The 19,608-nt window shown below is 40.7% G+C and overlaps 2 protein-coding genes across 9 annotated transcripts in view; one reads left to right on the top strand and one right to left on the bottom strand.

Annotated features, from left to right (window-relative positions):
- The window catches only part of pbx4 (pre-B-cell leukemia transcription factor 4), a 44,660-nt gene extending 40,982 nt beyond the window's left edge, over positions 1–3,678 (top strand). For all 6 annotated transcript variants that reach the window (XM_045714945.1, XM_045714946.1, XM_045714944.1 and 3 more), the window contains one exon: positions 125–3,678. In XM_045714945.1, the coding sequence (XP_045570901.1) occupies positions 125–217 (93 nt within the window). In that variant the 3' untranslated portion in view covers positions 218–3,678. The remainder of the gene's footprint in view (positions 1–124) is intronic.
- Positions 2,525–19,172, bottom strand: lpar2a (lysophosphatidic acid receptor 2a). 3 transcript variants are annotated; one of them, XM_014192701.2, is made up of 7 exons: positions 19,016–19,172; positions 10,434–10,740; positions 10,048–10,165; positions 9,700–9,851; positions 9,154–9,332; positions 8,564–8,826; positions 2,525–4,637 (listed from the first exon to the last, which is right to left on the bottom strand). In XM_014192701.2, the coding sequence occupies exons 2-7, from the start codon at positions 10,733–10,735 to the stop codon at positions 4,560–4,562; spliced, it is 1,092 nt and encodes a 363-aa protein (XP_014048176.1). In that variant the 5' UTR covers positions 10,736–10,740; positions 19,016–19,172; the 3' UTR covers positions 2,525–4,559. The 3 variants fall into 3 exon arrangements, with proteins under 3 accessions (XP_014048176.1, XP_014048175.1, XP_014048177.1); XM_014192700.2 differs by lacking the exon at positions 19,016–19,172 and adding an exon at positions 18,181–18,488; XM_014192702.2 differs by lacking the exon at positions 19,016–19,172 and adding an exon at positions 18,259–18,278.
- Positions 19,173–19,608: the final 436 nt, after the last annotated feature.

The raw sequence follows: 19,608 nt of genomic DNA, 5'->3' as shown, positions 1-19,608 counted from the left end.
GTATTTGGAGCATTTTACACGTGGATTTTACCGGGGTCACAACACGCCTATATTAAAAAGTCGGAACAAAACTAGCTGCCCAAATTGACATCTTTGTTTTTCTCTCCTGGTTCTTGCCTTCTAGACTAGCAACAGTTGGCAGGACAACACCCACCCCTCCTGTGTCACTTCTCCACCAGGCCCCCCTGGCAGCGCCCACTCTGACACCTCCAACTGAGACCCCCCCCCCCTTCCTCCTCTTCCTCCACCCCAGAGACCTCTTTCTTTTGGGATATGCTCGGACTACCCACTTACCCCCCCCATCCTCCTTCCTGCCTACCTCTCCACTACCGGTCCGAACTGGGCAATTCATGCCAGGCGCTGTGTGTACACACACACACACACACACACACACTTCTGTTGACTGTTAAGATGGACAAGTGAACAGAAGACATTTACCTTCCACACTACAGAAATTCTGGAGGCTCGCTTTTGTCTTCATTTTGAATTTGAGGAGACTGACTGGCGCCTGATCATGACATCATAACCCCTCGCCGCCTCCAGAACCTTTGGGGAACTACTAACCCAACCTGGCTGTGTAGGGCAGGTGATGATCACTGATGATGTCTGTACATTACCTGTGTAAATGCTCATGTCAACTCCACACAGTGTTCACAGCCTGTCCATTACCTATACCTTGTGAGGTTCTGGTGTTGAAGCGTGTGATAGTGGTCACACACTAACGCCAGGCACTGTGGCGATACGGATCACAAGACGAGCTCTGCTCACCTTGCTTGTACCAAAGTGATGTCCTCTCTCCTTCCCCCAACCTGATAGTTTTCACCCCCCCTTCTGTTCCTCTGAGAACCAACTAGTAACAAAGACACCGCTGTTGTTTCTCCCATCTTTTAGTATTGAGTGAGTGCTTTATAGGTCAGATATGCACACACCACCCACTTTTACAACCCCGCGTATGGAACGTGGACACATCTGTCAAGCACAAACATTTGCACCTTTTTACGGTTGCGTCTACCTGGTGACAGTAGTTCTGGGGAGTTGAGGGCAGGACTGAAGATGGAGTGGGGAAATGAGCGATCCTCTAAGTCCTCCAGAGGTCGTTTCTATTGCGTCCCCCTTCGGTTAGTCATCAAAAGCTATACTCTCTTTTGTAGGCGTTACTTTCCTCTGTCAACTACTTTTAGTTGATTGTAGCCTTTTTCTTTCTGTTGTTTCACAAAGAAATGCACCAGCCACCAAATAAACAAAGTTTGTTTATAGAACTTAAATGTGGTGTTGGGACGGTGAAATGGGTGGAATGAAATAAATGTTGGGGCAGAGAGATGGCTATGTCATTGGGGGGACAAAATGTGACATGAAAATGTTTAAAAAAAAAATATTTGTGACCGTCTTCCAATGCATGTAGGCTTTTTAGGTGTTCAGTGATGGTTCTCATTTAAATATTCAAGTTATTTAGCTTCTTCACTTTTGTTTTCTCAAAGACACAGACCAAAAAGAAGTAATGCGTTATGCTGTATGTACAGAGTTCTTAGATGTTTCAATCGGGATGGCTTAATGAATAAAGCCCAGCCTTACGGGGTAATGCTGGGCCGTATTCATTAGGAACGAAACTGGCTGAAACAGGGAGAGGGATTACCTGAATTTGTCCAACAAATGCTTTTTTTATTTTTTTTGCCATTGCTAAACATTTTTGCTACGGTGCAAAACGTTTCACTTTTGGTGTACACTAATGAATAGGACCCTGGGTTTATACTCCACCAAACGGTCTCTGGATCAGAACTTTTCTGGGGCGTTCACCGAAGTCAAAGGTTATGGAGTACATTCAGCCCTTACATTTTATTTATCAGTTCGTTTTCGGTGTATTAAATAACTGTGGCCTCCCCACTAGCAGGGTATTGTTCAGTAGGGCGAAAACATTTTAAAACCGAGTGATACGGGTAGATGCTACTACCTGAACTTATCTAATAGGAATGCGTGTTTTGGGTTGCGCCCTACTGAACAGGACTCAGGTGGAAGTCCCAGGTCCAGACAGGGCTTAAACTCTCATCTACTCATAATAATCTGTTTTGCTCACAGGCCACACTACAACTTTGCATCGTACCAAAAATACCAGTTATCAATAATGTAATTATGATGATTATATTTCACACAAAGTTGGTGAATAAAAAGTTTTCAGTTTTGGGGTAGAGGGAATTGTATTTGTACTTGTCTTTCTATGATGTCTGGCCTCATGTCATTTAAGTTTGGGGTTATATGGGGGGGGGGCTGTTATGTCTGTCACACCAGTGCTAAAGAATTGATTGTATTGTTGCTGTGGAGATGACAGAGCATCGTTGCCGTAGAGAGCACCTGTTCCATGGGAAGGCATGTTGCTTTCTCCCTTTACTCCATCTCAGAATCTGCTGGTAAAAATGGATCCTATTGGTTAGCTCTATGATTTGGCCAATCAGCAAGGGCTTACCTCTGTTAATAACTGTTACCAAAAAGGCACCACTGGTTTTATTACGATAAACAAGGTAGTCTTCAGTTTCTCTGATTTCATTTCCTTTTATTTTTATTCAGCTTAAAATGTTTATTTACAATCATACATCAACTGTTAAGAGTACCGGGCATTTTGATAAAGGACAAACTATATATTAAACAGATATACAGACATCGTTACAGAGAACTCTTATATTGTATTACCCAAATTAGTGTCCTTGTTTACTGTTATTATAAACATTTCATATGGCTTATATCTTACAAATAATGCTACCACTACTACACCAAATTAGTCTTGTCTTTTTCTACCCGTCGTAAATGGATGTCACTGTACAGATTGTGGAATGTTCGTCTCTCTTTTTATAAACCCTCTGCTTTATTTTTGGGTGAGTTGCCTGATTGTTTGGTCTTTTAATGTTCTCCTGAGGTTGGGGTCAAGTTAATTTGTTCGTTTTTTTATGATTATTTGCGTATTTTAATTTGGTATTTTTGTTAATTGGGGTTGCAGTGTGGGGGTTATGGGTATTGTAGTTTTGTTTGGTGCTGTATGAATTCCAATTGGCACTTTTGTGAAACCGCATTTTAGCAATAACCGCTGAATTAATGCCAGAGCCATTGTTGGCCATCTTGCTAGCATATACCGTGAATGCATTTAATCAGCCCTTACCTCAACTGGGGGGGAAAAAACGTCTCACATTTTTAGAAATCCCTGGATTTCCCTTATCCATTTAACTTCGGCCATTTTGTCTGGATTGACCCCATTTTTAAAATATTTTGTGTTCGCCCAGTATTTTATAGTAACGATACAGTTAAACGTAAAAATGTAGCTACTCCTATACAGGTTGAGCCAATACTGAGTCACCTACTGTAGGATTCTACCACAGAATATTCTATCTGCGACCGTACAATTCCACAGCACCAAATCAAACTATACATTAAACCCTTTTAATGTGTCACTTTTTTGTTAGTATCTTTGTATATTACTCCCTCTTCTTCGTCCCCCTGTATTTTAAATACCCCCTCTCGTCTCTACCTCTGTCTCTTGTATATAAAACCCCACTGTTTCAAGACCTGTGAGTCTGTACGAACTCATTTTATACCTCAACTTTAGAATTGTTCTAGAACGAGTAAAAAGAATGACAAGTTGTAGTGTTCCTTATTAGAAGAAAAAAATGAATAAAATAATTGTGCTTTTCATTATTTGGGGTTGGTTTTTATTTTTATGATTAGTCATTACATCTATGCTCGCTCTTGTGACATTTAAACAAATCAAATAACGACACCATTTGATGGTGTTTTACATATAGTTGAAGTCAGAAGTTTACATACACCTTAGCCAAATACATTTAAACTCAGTTTTTCATAAGTGAAACCCGCCTCTGTAGCTAAGTTGGTAAACGTAGAGCATGGCGCTTGCAATGCCAGGGTTGTGGGTTCGATTCATAGGACCACCCGTACGCAAAATGTGCATGCATGATCGAATGTCACGCAGGTTCACTATAGTTTCATTTCCAGTAAATAGTGACAGGGTGATAGTCAGCTTAAATTCCAGGCTTCCCTATATCCCCTGCTGGTATTTTTAAAGCATCTCATGGCTCGTTTTATAATGTATCACATAATTTAACTGTGGCACATAGAGGTAGTCTTTCCCTAGACAGTTTGGAAGTTTCTGAATTTCCCAGTATTAGTGTAACGCATCTAGATAAACAAAACATACTGTACACGTACAAACAAGCATCCCAAAATGTACACATGACCGTATGGCGTCATAAACAATATTGTCCAGTGCTTGTACATTGTCGTCCTGTTTCAACCCCACTAACGGCTTTATTCAATCTGTGTCACGGAAGTTCTGCGTAACAGTGATTTAAATTTAAACGCAATGTTCCCGCATTAGCAGAGACGCATTCACAGTAAACGCTGCATATGTCAATCGGAAATCGCCTTTACATTTCTATGGCGCAATTTGTAACGCTTCAGTGACAGATTTGAATAGAGGTCTACATTCATGAGTGGCTGTAGATCTTAATGTCCATGGTGTCAATATGATTTGAATCCAGCTGTCAGGGTGAAGAGGCTTGTCACCACTCTGTCTTTATCAGCTGGAGGGCAGTAAAGTTGGCTTTCTCCTCTGATTTTACTTCACAACCATTTTCTACCTGTGGGGAGCAGACACACAGTATCGTCTTTACTGTTGAACAATAGTAACCTCTTTGCGTTCAGAAAGTATTCATACCCCTTGACTTACTCCACATTTTGTTGTGTTACAGCCTGAATTCAATATTTTGTTTCACCTATCTACAGTACACACAATAACCCATAATGACGAAGGGCCCGATTCTGACTTAAGAAATTAGGCCTTTCTTACGCACGCCTTTCATTTTCACTTCTCAGTAGTTGGTTTTCAGACTTACCGTATGAAGGTGCGTTCCGGACTTTGCAGGTGTGGTTCCCTTGCGCGCGCTGAATAAATAATTCAACCGCTAAAAACCCTTCCACTTGCGAGCCAACATTTCTCAGTGAGTTTATTCAATAATCCTTTTAAAATACGGTGTACTAATCTATTTCGAATTTTGTCCGATTAAGGCAGCCCCACGCACCTCTGATTCAGAAGGGTTGGGTTAAATGCGGGAGACACATTTCAGTTGAATGTATTCAGTTGTACAACTGACTAGGTATCCCCCTTTCCTTTATGTTTCTGCACCAATTGAGAGTATCAGTATTTTGATATCACCAATGTAATTAAACGGAATGATAATATAGGCTAGACCACCTGAAGGGAACTAACAGTAAACTGGCAGTTGAATGTGTTATTAGGCCTATGGCTAGTGGTTAATACTTATGATACAAATAGGAAAGCAAAAGTTGATAGTCTATAATCATGACATTTGAGAGTATCTCTGCAACTTAAAAGGCCATTTAAATGCTGCATAATGGCACAGTATTTCATCAACTTACTGTGGTACTGTGGACTGGTTTCACATCTCCTGCGATAAGGTAAAATATCTAAAACAAGTATTTTTTTAAATTCTCTTATCCAAAGCGGAATACTCATTTACCTAGCTCTTATCAAGTTGTAAATTACGGAGAATGGTGTTATTTCTATCAAAAAATTAGGTAGATGCTTTTTCCACTTTATTCATAGTTTCCTCACGAGTAAAAATGGTGGAATTAAGTCAAGGTCAGAATATGGCGTATCTGTAGACGCAACACCGACCACACCTTAATTTATTTGATCTCCACCCAAACGAATAGCACACTATTCTAATGCTTAAGTTCAAGATCAGAATATGCATTAAAAAAGGGAATTCTGTTCCATTTACGTGCTCTTAATTTTTTTGAAATTGTAGCAAATGTATTGAAAGTGAAATCACATTTACATAAGTATTCACACCCCCAAGTCAAAACTTTGTAGAACCACCAATTGCAGCTTTGAGTTGACTTGGGTACGTCTATCAGCTTCGCACATCTGGATTTGGGGATTTTCTACCATTCTTCCTTGCAAATTCTCTCAAGCTCTTAAGTTACTGAACAAAAATAGACGCAACATGCAACGATTTTACTGAGTTACAGGTCATATAAGGAAATCTGTGAAATTCATTAGGCCCTAATCTATGGATTTCACATTACAGGAAATACAGATATGCAAAAAAAAGTAGGGGCCGTGGGTCAGAAAACCAGTCAGATTCTGGTGTGACCACCATTTGCCTCATGCAGCGTGACATCTCCTTCGCATAGAGTTGATCAGGTTGTTGATTGTGGCCTGTGGAATGTTGTCCCACTTCTCTTCAATGGCTGTGTGAAGTTGCTGGATATTGGCGGGAACTGGAACATGCTGTTGTACACATCGATCCAGAACATCCCAAACGTGCTCAATGGGTGACATGTCTGAGTATGCAGGCCATGGAAGAACTGGGATGTTTTCAGATTCCAGAAATTGTGTACAGATCCTTGCGACATGGGGCTGTGCATTATCATGCTGATGATGGCGGCGGATGAATGGCACGAAAATTGGCCTCAGGATCTCATCACGGTATCTCTGTTCATTAAAATTTCCATCAATAAAATACGATTGTGTTTGTTGTCCGTATCTTATGCCTGTCTATACCATAACCCACCGCCACCAACGGCACTCTTTTCACAGCTTTGACATCAGCAAACCATACATGGAGTCTGTGGTTGTGAGGCCGGTTGAACGTACTGCCAAATTCTCTAAAATGATGGAGGCGGCTTATGGTAGAGAAAAAAACAATTATCTGGCAACAGCTCTGGTGGACATTCCTGCCGCCATCATGCCAATTGCAAGCTCCCTCAAAACTTTAGACATCTGTGGCATTGTGTGGTGTGACAAAACTGCACATTTTAGAGTGGCCTTTTATTACCCCCAGCACAAGGTGCACCTGTGTAATGATCATGCTATTTAATTAGCTTATTGGTATGCCACACCTGTCAGGTGGATGAATTATCTTCGTGAGAAGGAGAAATGCTCACTAACAGGGATGTAAACAAAATGTGTGCAAAACATCGGAGAGAAAAGCTTTTTGTTAGTATAGAACATTTCTGGGATCTTTTATTTCAGCTTTACATGTTGCATTTATATTTTTCTTCAGTGTTGATGTGGAGCGACAGTGAACAGCAATTCTGAAGTCTTTACACAGATTTAATGGGATTCAAGTCTGGGCCACAGTGTGCCTACTTTGAGATTCTTCAAATATAAAATAGATTATGATTTATTTAACACTTTTGGTTACTACATGATTCCATATGTGTTATTTCATAGTTTTGATGTCTTCACTATTATTCTACAATGTAGAAAATAGTAAAAATGAAAAACTCTGGAATGAGTAGGTGTGTCCAAAACTTTTGACTGGTACTGTATGTAAATTGAATATTTATGTATTTTATTTTCAATACATTTGCTAAAATTTCTACAAAAATGTTTTCACTTTGTCATTATGGGGTATTATGTGTAGACGGGTGAGAAAAAAACATTTAATACATTTTGAATTCAGACTAACAACAAAATGTGAAATAAGTCGAGGGCTATGAATAATTTATATAGATATATCCTGTACATATTTGTTGTTGTTGATACTTTCTGAAGGCACTGTATCTCTGCGTAGTGGCAGACACGCAATATTGCTCAATATCATAAATAGTAATTGTTCACAAAGATAGCAGCACGCTGTGAGTCACAAGTGTTAGGTTAAAGTCTAAAGGGAGAAGCAAAGGTGAAAGATGAAGAGGCACGAGATAAGGCAGGAAATTATAGAGTCACCGTTTAAATACATTTGGAATACAAAGCTCTCAAATTTGTGTTTTCTTTCAGAAATCATGTAATGATGGCAGACAAATCTATTTTGTCACAACGGAGCCTCTTAAAAAATCCAAACCAACGCATTCTGGAAAACATATTACACAATGGTTTTGCTGTATGTAGTCTCTCGGTCTAAAGTTTGTTCTCCCTCAGGAAAAGTATTCAAATTTTGATTGTGGAAAAAAAGTTGCAGAAGAGCACCAAGCAGAGAGAGCGGTTACAAGCATAGCACCACATCCACCAACTAAACAGATATTCCCAACAAATACTCCATTGGAATAAGTAGTTGGAATATGTGTCAGTCAGTCAAAGTTCAAGCCAGAGCAGTTTGGGGTAAAGAAAAAGATTATTGGTCATCCCTTGCCAGTACCAGCTTCTCAATTATTGTAAGAAATTAAAATCTAGGTGAAACACACTGAAGGACAAAAACAAAAGAGGAAACGTGACATGTGAGCCAGAATGGTAAATCGTTGTGAAGTAAAAGCAAATTTTTAGATGTTGGAGAACAACAAAAAGCATGATTAGAACCCATACACCGTATAAAAAGCCTATAGCATCGTAATGTGGTTCTATCTCAATCTTTACTTGATTCTTTGCACCCTCTCGCCTCGTTCTCAAAACCCATTGGACAAGAAGGTCCAAAGAGAGGGGACCTTGGACCTAGTCCTACAATACAGTTGAGGAGGTGGTAAGGAGATAGGATGCCAGGAATCACAGGATTATTTTTGTTGAAAGAGCTGACCTGTAATCTTTCTGTGGTTAACCTACCTCTGGTTGCAGTGTGGTGAACTCCACAGGGGACTGCTCCCCCTGATGGTCAGAGCTCCTCCTACACAGGCAGCACAGGATACACTTAAAGGTCCTTCTCATCTCCTCGTCCCGGAAGGAGTAGATAATAGGGTTAACCAGGGAGTTACACTCAGCCAGGATCAGACAGTACTTCTCATAGGTCAAGGCATGGCTGTCTTTACCCATGATCCCATCTAGCAACAGAGTCATCAGGCCCGGCGTCCAACAGATGACAAACACACCTAGGGAGAGGAGGGAAGGAAGGAAAGGAGGAAAACATGAGAGGATATGCCATACCCATGCCATTCACTTGTCAATTAAAACAAACGATTATGTTCCCCATAACCTTACAATAGTATGTATGTTTTAGAGAGTTGCATAGATCTGGAAAAAGGTTAGGTACCTTTTAGCAATGAGTAAGATGTAAGTAAGGATGTGCATGGAATGGAAATGATTTGAGAATAGAAAACAGTCAAATAAAATGGCACGATCGTTGAACAGTATTAGTTTCATTAGCGTCACATCCTCTTGGAAGTGTACGTTCCAGGCCAGTTCCAGATCCCACTCACCCAGTACAATAGAGATAGTCTTCATGAGGTTAAAGACAGTCTCGTTGTGCCTCAGATGGTGGGAGCTGTGCTGAGACATCCGTTTAGCCTTACGTCTCACGTAGACATAGATGCGCGCGTACACAGCCACCATGACAAAAAAGGTGAGCAGGTTGAGAGACGCCCAGAAGATCATATACCTGGAGAAGAAAAGACTTTGTCCTTTTTCTTTGTAGATCATGACAATTTGTCTTTCGCTTTAAACCCAACATCCTGAGACACACACACACATTGAAAGCCAAGGTCAGCCAGCCACACTGCAGAAGCACCCTTGGAGCAGATTTAGGCTAGATTAATGCCTTGATCTAGGATAGGGCACAACGGCAGGAGATGGCATCTAAGATACTTGGACGCCAACAACCCTCCAGTCCATTTGCCAGCTCACTCTCGACCAGGGGTCGTATGGATCAAGCATCTCAGAGTAGGACTGCTGATTTAGGATCACCTTTGCCCTTTAAATAACATTATAAGGACAAGGGGGACCTGATCCTAGACCTAGCTGGTTACCTGCGGCTGTAGAGCGGGGCGATGATTGAGCAGTCGCTAAGCTGGCACTCACAGTTCCACCCCATGGAAGGGACCAGCCCCATGATGATAGACACTGCCCAGATACACACGATCAGCAGCACCACACGCCGGTTGGTCATCTTGCTGTGCAGCTGCATAATCATAATAAAAATAAACGTATAACACAGTACATCCAGAGACCGCAAATCAATGTACATGATAAAAATAATACAAATAGAATGAGAAAAACGAGTACAAACACGTCATAAGATACTAAAAGAACAGCCAGACTAATTTAAAGCCAAAGGAAAAGGCTTTAGAGTCTGTTAGAGTCGTTAGTCTTTTTACCTGCATGGTAATTATGGTCTGGTGACGCTCCACCGCCACCGCCAGCAGGTTGGCCACAGACGCCGTCAGGCTCATGTCCACCAGAGCATTCCTAATGAACCATTGCTGCTTGGACAGCCTGAAGAAGAAGAAGATTCCTCTGTTGTCAACTGCCACAGAGACACTGAGATTAGTATGTCTTTTATCCAAACCCACTCGAGACACACACATACATTACAAACACCTACTGAGAAGTTGGAAGTCAGGGTCAGCCACAGTGTAGTGCCCGTAGAGCAGTTGATGGTTAAATTTGCTTAAGGGCACAACGGCAGGTATCTAGGATACTGATTCAAACCAGTGACCCTCCGGTTACTGACCCGGCCTCTCTAGACTACTGTCCGCCCTACCTGATGGTCCAGGGTCCTGTGTTGAGCACGAGGTTGGTGTAGGCCAAGCCGGCGAACAGGTCCGCAGCGGCCATGTTGGCTAGCAGGAAGTAGATGGGGAAGTGGAAGCGTCGGTTGATCAAGATGGCCGCCATCACCAATATGTTGGACAGGATCATAATGAGGCAGATGGTCAGGCCCAGGACCACTACCACACAGTCCCTGACACTCCAGTCTCTGCTGATCTCCTTACCTACGTAATCGTAGAAGAAGGTGACGTTGTGGCTGTAGTCGCACGCGTTTCCCATGCCACCGCTCTCCATGGCGGCTGGAGACAGAGACAGAATAGAATGGAATTCGGTAAAAGTAAAACTAAAATAGAACTGTTTGGCTATAATGACCATCATTATGTTTGGAGGAAAAAGGGGGAGGAGGCTTGCAAGCCGAAGAACACCATCCCAACATTGAAGCACGGGGGTGGCAGCATCATGTTGTGGGGGTGCTTTGCTACAGGAGGGACTGGTGCACTTCACAAAATAGATGGCTTCATGAGAAAGGAAAATTATGTGGATAAATTGAAGCAACATCTAAAGACATCAGTCAGGAAGTTAAAGCTTGGTCGCAAATGGGTCTTCCAAATGGACAATGACCCCAAGCATACTTCCAAAGTTGTGGCAAATGGCTTAAGGACAACAAAGTCAAGGTATTGGAGTGGCCATCACAAAGCCCTCAATCCTATAGAAAATCTGTGGGCAGAACTGAAAAAGCGTGTGCAAGCAAGGAGGCCTACAAACCTGACTCAGTTATACCAGCTCTGTCAGGAGGAATGGGCCAACATTCACCCAACTTATTGTGGGAAGCTTGTGGAAGGCTACCCGAAACGTTTGACGGAAGTTAAACAATTTAAAGGCAATGCTACCAAATACTAACTTCTGACCCACTGGGAATGTGAAGAAAGAAATAAAAGATGAAATAAATCACTCTCCTATTATTCTGACATTTCACATTCTTAAAATAAAGTGGTGATCCTAACTGACCTAAGACAGGGAATTTTTACTAGGATTAAATGTCAGGAATTGTGAAAAGAAATGTGGCTAAGGTGTATGTAAACTTCCGACATCAACTGTATATATTAGTCTTTGTGGTTAAGCCCTAGCTGTTGCAAGAGTGTGCTTGCAGGCTAGGTCGGAGTCAGACCGAAACTTGATAAAGAGAAGTAACCACTGTCTGGTATTGACATTTTGATCTTGTGTGACAGTGGACAATGCTAATGAATTCAGAGAAGCTACTGTACTAGGTTACCTTATAAGGTAACCTCAACATATTGCTGTATACATACATTGACGTAGGTGATCATACCACTAGGGAGTGATGACGTATAAAAATCAGCTGTGCTTTTAGGTGGGGTGCAGAACTTACTGTGAAACATACGTGCTGTGTTTCCATTGTCACTTCTGTCTGCAATTGCATTAATAAAGGTTTGATTGATTTACTTAAAGATGATATTGTCTGACTGCTGATTTCACCAATAAGCCAATGATTGACAAGGAACCTACCCCGACAATACCCTAGACCCACTGCAATTCGCATACCACCCCAACAGATCCACAGATGACGCAACCTCAATCACACTCCACACTGCCCTTTCCCACCTGGACAAAAGGAACACCTATGTGAGAATGCTGTTCATTGACTACTGCTCAGCGTTCAACACCATAGTGCCCATGAAGCTCATCACTAAGCTAAGGACCCTGGGATTAAACACCTTCCTCTGCAACTGGATCCTGAACTTCCTGACGGGCCACCCCCAGGTGGTGAGGGTAGGCAACAACACGTCCACCACGCTGATCCTCAACACTGGGGCCCCTCAGGGTTGTGCACTTAGTCCCCTCCTGTATTCCCTGTTCACCCACAACTGTGTGGCCAAACGACTCCAACACCATCATTAAGTTTGTTGACGAAACAACAGTGGTAGGCCTGATCACCGATAAGACAGCCTATAGGGAGGTCATAGAACTGTCAGTGTGGTGCCAGGACAACAACCTCTCCCTCAATGTGAGCAAGACAAAGGAGCTGATCGTGGACTACAGGAAAAGCTGGGCTGAACAGGCCCCCATTAACATCAACGGGGATGTAGTGGAGCAGGTTGAGAGCTTCAAGTTCCTTGGTGTCCACATCACCAGCGAACTATCATGGTCCAAACACACCAAAACAGTCGTGAAGAGGGCACAACAAAACCTTTTCCCCTTAAGAGACTGAAAATATTTGGCATGGGTCCCCATATCCTCAAAAATGTATACAGCTGCACCATCGAGAGCATCCTGACCGGTTTGCATCACCGCCTGGTATGGCAACTGCTCGGCATCTGACCGTAAGGTGCTACAGAGGGTATTGCGTACGGCCCAGTACATCAACTTGGTAGGTTTGACACAGAACTAACATCAACAACATGCATGATAGTCTTTCATGGTTGTGGTTTGAGGAGAAATGTACTACTTCTCTTCTAGTCTTTTTAAGAAATGTGTGTTGAAAATGCCAAACAACTTGTATAAATCTATTTGCATTCACTTCAAAACAGATATACAGCACCAGTCAAAAGTACACCTACTCATTCAAAGTTTTTTCTTTATTTGTACTATTTTCTACATTGTAGAATAATACTGAAGACATCAAATCTATGAAATAACACATATGGAATCATGTAGTAACCAAAAAAAAAAGTGTTAAACAAATCAAAACATATTTTATATTTGAGATTCTTCAAAGGAGCCACCTTTGCACACTCCTGGCATTCTCCCAACCAGCTTCATGAGGTAGTCACCTGGAATGCATTTCAATTAACAGGTGTGCCTTGTTAAAAGTTAATTTGGGGAATTTCTTTCCTTAATACGTTTGAGCCAATCAGTTGTGTTGTGACGGGATATATATATATAAGATAGACCTATTTGGCAAAAGACAAAGTCCATATTATGGCAAGAACAGCTCAAATAAGCAAAGAGTAACAGTCCATCATTACTTTAATATATGAATGTCAGTCAATCTGGAAAATTTCAACAACTTTGAAAGTTTCTTCAAGTGCAGTCGCATCAAGCGCTATGATGAAACTGGCTCTCATGAGGAACGCCACAGGATAGGAAGACCCAGAGTTACCTCTGCTACAGAGGATAAGTTCATTAGAGTTACCAGACTTATAAATTGCAGCCTTCGCTAAGTTCAAGTTACAGACACATCTCAACATCAACTGTTCGGAGGAGACTGTGTGAATCAGGCCTCAAATTGCTGCAAAGAAACCACTACTAAAGGATACCAATAATAAGAAGAGACTTGCTTGGGCCAAGAAACACGAGCAATGGACATTAGACTGGTGGAAATCTGTCCTTTCGTCTGAGTCCAAATGTGAGATTTTTGGTTCCAACCGCCGTGTCTTTGTGAGACACAGAGTAGGTGAACGGATGACCTCTGCATGTGTGGTTCCCACCGTGAAGCATGGAGGAGGAGGTGTGATGGTGCTTTGCTGGTGACACGGTCTGTGACGCATTTAGAATTCAAGGCACACTTAACCAGCATGGCTACCACAGCATTCTGCAGCGATACGCCATCCCATCTGGTTTGGGCTTAGTGGGACTATCATTTGTTTTTCAACAGGACAATGACCCAACACACCTCCAGGCTGTGTAAGGGCTATTTGATCAAGAAAGCGAGTGATGGAGTACTGCATCAGATGACCTGGCCTCAAGCGAATTGAGATGATTTGGGATGAGTTGGACCGCAGAGTGAAGGAAAAGCAGCCAACAAGTGCTCAGCATATGTGGGAACTCTCAAGACTGATGGAAAAGCATTCCAAGTGAAGCTGTTTGAGAGAATGTCAAGAGTGTGCAAAGCTGTCATCAAGGCAAAGGGTGGCTACTTTGAAGAATATAAAATATATTTTGATTTGTTCAACACTTTTTTGGTTACTACATGTGTTATTTCATAGTTTGTCTTCACTATTATTCTACAATGTAGAAAATAGTAAAAATAAAGAAAAACCCTTGAATTGGTAGGTGCATCCAAACTTTTGACTGGTACTGTACATACCCCACCAGACACGCCACTATGGGTTTCTTCACCGTAACCAAAACAAAAACAGAATTCATGCGTCACTCAGTTATGTAATGCTCTGCCACCAAAGGTTAGTCAGGCAAAAAGCAAGTTTCTCTTTGGAAAAAAGATTTTAAAAAGATTGTATCACAATGCCTATCCTCTTTCTAAAGTTCTAATTTAACTATACTGTATAAAGGAATAGGATTATGTATATGTATATTGGAATAGTGTGTAAATTGTATTTTTGTTGTCTCTTGGTGTCTTTCTAATTTAAAACTCTTATTTTATATATAAAATGTTATGTAATATCTTATGTTGTTCTCGTTTATAACTGTTCTGTACTTTGTCATGCATTTGTATGTTTTACAGTGAGGGAAAAAAGTATTTGATCCCCTGCTGATTTTGTACGTTTGCCCACTGACAAAGAAATGATCAGTCTATAATTTTAATGGTAGGTTTATTTGAACAGTGAGAGACAGAATAACAACAACAAAAATCCAGAAACACGCATGTCAAAAATGTTATAAATTGATTTGAAATACTTATTTCCCTCATTGAAATGCAAATCAATTTATAACATTTTTGACATGCGTTTTTCAGGATTTTTTTGTTGTTATTCTCTCTCACTGTTCAAATAAACCTACCATTAAAATTATAGACTGATCATTTCTTTGTCAGTGGGCAAACGTACAAAATCTGCAGGGGATCAAATACTTTTTTCCCTCACTGTATGTGGACCCCAGGAAGAGTAGCTGCTGCATGTGCAGTGACTAGTTGGGATCCTAATAACTAACTACTATGCTCTACTGTAGTGAACTATAGTCTACTCTACTGAACTATACTTTTATTTACTGTACTCTACTGTGCTCTGCTGTCCAAACTTCCGTCCGGACCAAATCTGAACCAATCATCGACGTCTATGCTTGGCTAACCTCGTCCCAAGGCTATTGCGCACAGCGCATATAAGCCTGGGGTATCAACCACTCAAAGTTGGTGTTAGTGGGAGTGACCATAGAATTCTATGGGAGTAATCTACTGAGTAAAGTATTTGTCGTCACTTAATTTTAGCGAATCACACAAGTGCAATGCATGGCTCTGTGCTTGTGGAGTGCTAATGTCCTGGGAGGGTTAAGGGGAAGGATTTGTGGGAGATGATTGGTTGGCCAATTAAGCCGGAAGTGTCTGCGTATGAGATTAATGTTTGGGCCAAATGAAGGCCGGTTCAGCCGTCTGTGGACGTTGAAATCAAAGCCAGGGTTAATTTGTCCAGACTTTTTACTCTTGCTTTGTCCAGACGACAGAAAGAAAACAGTTATCAGTGGAAAGGAGGACAGTAGCCAGTGAGCCAATTGTGGTTTGTGACTACTTTGATTTCCTATTGTAGCCAATTAAATTGCAGAACTTCCGTTACCGATTTTTTGCAAATCTGTTACCAATTTGGTAATAATTCTTAATCAAAATTAATATCCGTAAAAACACTATAACTAGTTGATAGGTCTACCTTTACTTGTTACTTCTGTGAACTTTCATTATTCTCCCTCCTCATGAGGAATATCTTAAAGTTATGTGGGTTTTTGGTAACGGAATTTCAAGACACAAGGCAATGTTTCTTAAACTTACAGAAGGCAGAAAAAATATCCTGAACTAAATAAGTGTTGACAACTTGGCAGGGGTATTTCTAATACCTTTAAGACTTTTTTCTGGTAGATATTTTCTAAACCCCTTTTTCATCTGACAATAAATCAAAGCCTTTGCTTATTCCACATGTTTTGAATGGAATATGGTTGAAAAATGTATACATGGCTTAATATATTTTTTTAAAGACTCATAGCTTTTATTTAACACACAATTTGATACGCTCCTATAAACTTTTACATGGAAATGACCACACACACATCGTATGGATCTGTGCAACTCTGCTACAGTAACAGGCATATTTTTTCTTTGAAAAATTATTTCTTGCTGATATGAAAGATATGGCCATATATTTCAAAAAAACTTTAAAACACAGCATCGTAACTGCAGTTCACACAGAGCCAGCTGTGGGCGAAGCTAACTGCTGAAAACCCCTATACAGAGTTAGGCAGTAGGCACTACTTTTTTCAATTGATTTTTTTTTTTAACTAGGCAAGTCAGTTAAGAACAAATGATTATTTACAATGACCACTTACCCCGGGCAACTCTGGGCTAATTTTGCGCCGCCCTATGGGTCTACCAATCACGGCCGGATGTGATACAGCCTGGATTCGAACCAGGGAATGTAGGGATGCCTCTTGCACTGAGATGCAGTGCCTTAAACCACTGCGCCACTCGGGAGCCCTGTACTAGACACCTTGTGCCAGATGTGATATAGGCTTACTGACACTAGTTGCTTCCACTGATTCTACCCCCTTAGACCTATTATGGGATGGTTTCTGCCACAAAAAAAAGGCATGTGTAAACCAGCAGAGTGCAGGTTGAGTGTGTGAACTCAACCTGGTCTCAAAGCATTTCGTATTATTCTGGAACGAAATCCGAGACACTCCATTTAGTAATATTTTACATTTGCAATGGTTACATAAGACAGATGGTTACTTAAGTCAAAACCTAAAGGAGGGGAGTTGGTCAGGGTGGATGGGTATAACGTGAATGTCTAGCAACCTAAAGGTTGCGAGTTCGAATCTCATCACTGACAATTTTAGCAACTTTTCAACTACTTACTACTTTTTAGCTACTTTGGAACTACTTAGCATGTTAGCTAACACTTCCCCTAACCTTAACCATTTTAGCTACACCTTCAACTAACCGTAACCTTATGTTAGCTAACCCTTCCCCTAACTTTAACTCTTTGAGCTAACTCTTACCTTTACCCTTTAACCTAACTCCTAAACTTAACCATAACCCTAATCCCTAGCCTAGATAACGATAGCGAGCTAGCCACCTAGCCAGAATTCATAACATATACGTTTTGCAAATTCGTAACATATTGTATGTTAACAAATTCATAACATATAATACAAATGTAATTTGTAACTAGTCATACGAAATGGGTGATGGACATCCACAAATTAATTAATACCATATGAAATGTAACATATATTAAATGTAGCACTCGGATTTACGTACAGAATAATACGAAATGCTCTGACACAAGGTTGCTGAACTGTATTGTAATAATTTGTGTTTATAAACAGATAACTATCTGCTCGCGTCGCGCACTGTTGCAAAATAAGTTGACAGATATCCAGTTTTTCAAGTTAAACTTAGAACATTGTACAAGCCCGAGACACCAAACCTTATAGTTAAACTTTACATTTTCTTGAACAAACATAAAAAGATCTACGTGACATTGTTTTATTCCCTCTGTAAAATCAGGTGTAAACAAAAGGTACAAGGTACGGTTACAGTAAAACAAAGACTGAAGGTACGGTAGAACTAGAAGAAAATCGTAAAGGTTTACTGAATGACGCCTAGGTCAATTAAGAAGTTTCAGCTTTGTTTTAACCCTTATGACAAAATAAGTGCAGACTTTTTCAGAATAAATACAGGGACTAAAAGTGGGCTACTCTGATTGTCATATCCGACTACACACAATTTGATCAACGCTGGACCTGACGTGAGTTTGTAATTTAATTATCGAAACCCACATTATACAACCAAGAATAATCATGCATAGGCCTATAATAATAAACATTCGGTTGCTTACCGCCGTTTTAGAACGTTTCCCTCCAATATAACCCGAAATGCAATTTATATGTTCAACACTTCCAACAGGTAAATGTACCTTTTCACCCCAAGTGGCCAGGGTTCCGGTCTAAAAGCACGGTTTTGACTGCTCCTACAGTTTTGCTTCGGTACTGCAGATTAACTGACGCCCGGCCCAGAAAGACAAATTCCATACACGGCCACATAAACAAGTCAAATAACCAATAAGACACCACCTACAGCCAAAGTTAGTAAAGATGTCTAAGTTTAATGTATATGTACGTTTTTGGAGGCCTGACCAAATTTACATCGAAATTTAAGTTATAGATCTGTCACTCGTTAAAAGCAAGTCTAAAAAGCGCTAGATCTGTTCTATGTGCGCTATTTCTATGCTTCCCTGTGTTTCATTTGTGCATCTTTTACTTTCGATTTTGTATACCAGCTTCAAAAACCTATACAATAAATGTTGGTTATTGAAAGTATATTTCACAGCAGTTTAGATGGTAAAATGATACTATAAACTGCATGTTTTATCACATAAACTGAAATTAGGCAAACTATTGGAATTTTTGCAAGCAGGAAATGGCAGAGCGATTTCTACATATTGCACCTTTGACATTTTATATTCATCCAAATGTCTGCCATGTTTTAGGATAATGTGATGACGTTGTCGCTGCTCCCTGTGCGCACTGAGTGATTGTGCTAATGTGATGTTGATCCATAAAAACCGGATGCAACCCGGAAATAAACGGTCCATGTATTGGCAATATGCGAACGTGAGTAGATTACCTTGGGTTTACGGTCAAAACACTTAAAACACACCCTCGTTCACTTACCCTCTCCTTATGCCCTTGGGGGAATCCCCGTCGCCATCTTGGTGGGTGGTCCAAATGATTAGCCAAGCAAGGGAAGTTTGCAACGTAAGCCCCTCAGGCTTCGTTTTTAGTCGGCTTTGCGAGTGGACAATTATGTTCACCCCCGGGCCTGAAACTCCCCATAATTCAATTTGCGACGATTGTACATCCGCTAAAAAGTCCGCGAAAACTTAAACAACATCATTGGAGAAGTCAACATAGAAGTGTAAGTTAAAACGAACGCAAATAGGTTAGAAATTGTACTACTACGTAAAAAGTAAATATGTTTTTGTTTGGTTATCTTTTGGAAATTGTAGAAATAAAACATTTTCCTTCTTCAGAAATGTCAGCTTGTCAGGCTAACATTAGTTAGCTAATTAATTTGCTAGCTTTTCATACAGTAGGCATATATTAATAATAATATATTTAATATAAGTAGACATGCACTCATAATTGAATGTAGCGCATATAAAGCACCCACAAGCCACCGGTGGCTGAAAACACAATCATCGCGGGATGAACGAGTGATGAATTTCCAGCCAAGGGTGGTCCATTTAAATCATATCTTCCTTTCC

Source organism: Salmo salar, chromosome ssa03, assembly GCF_905237065.1.
Source record: "Salmo salar chromosome ssa03, Ssal_v3.1, whole genome shotgun sequence".
Classification (NCBI taxonomy): Eukaryota; Metazoa; Chordata; class Actinopteri; order Salmoniformes; family Salmonidae; genus Salmo; species Salmo salar.
This window is presented reverse-complemented; position numbering and strand designations above follow the sequence as displayed.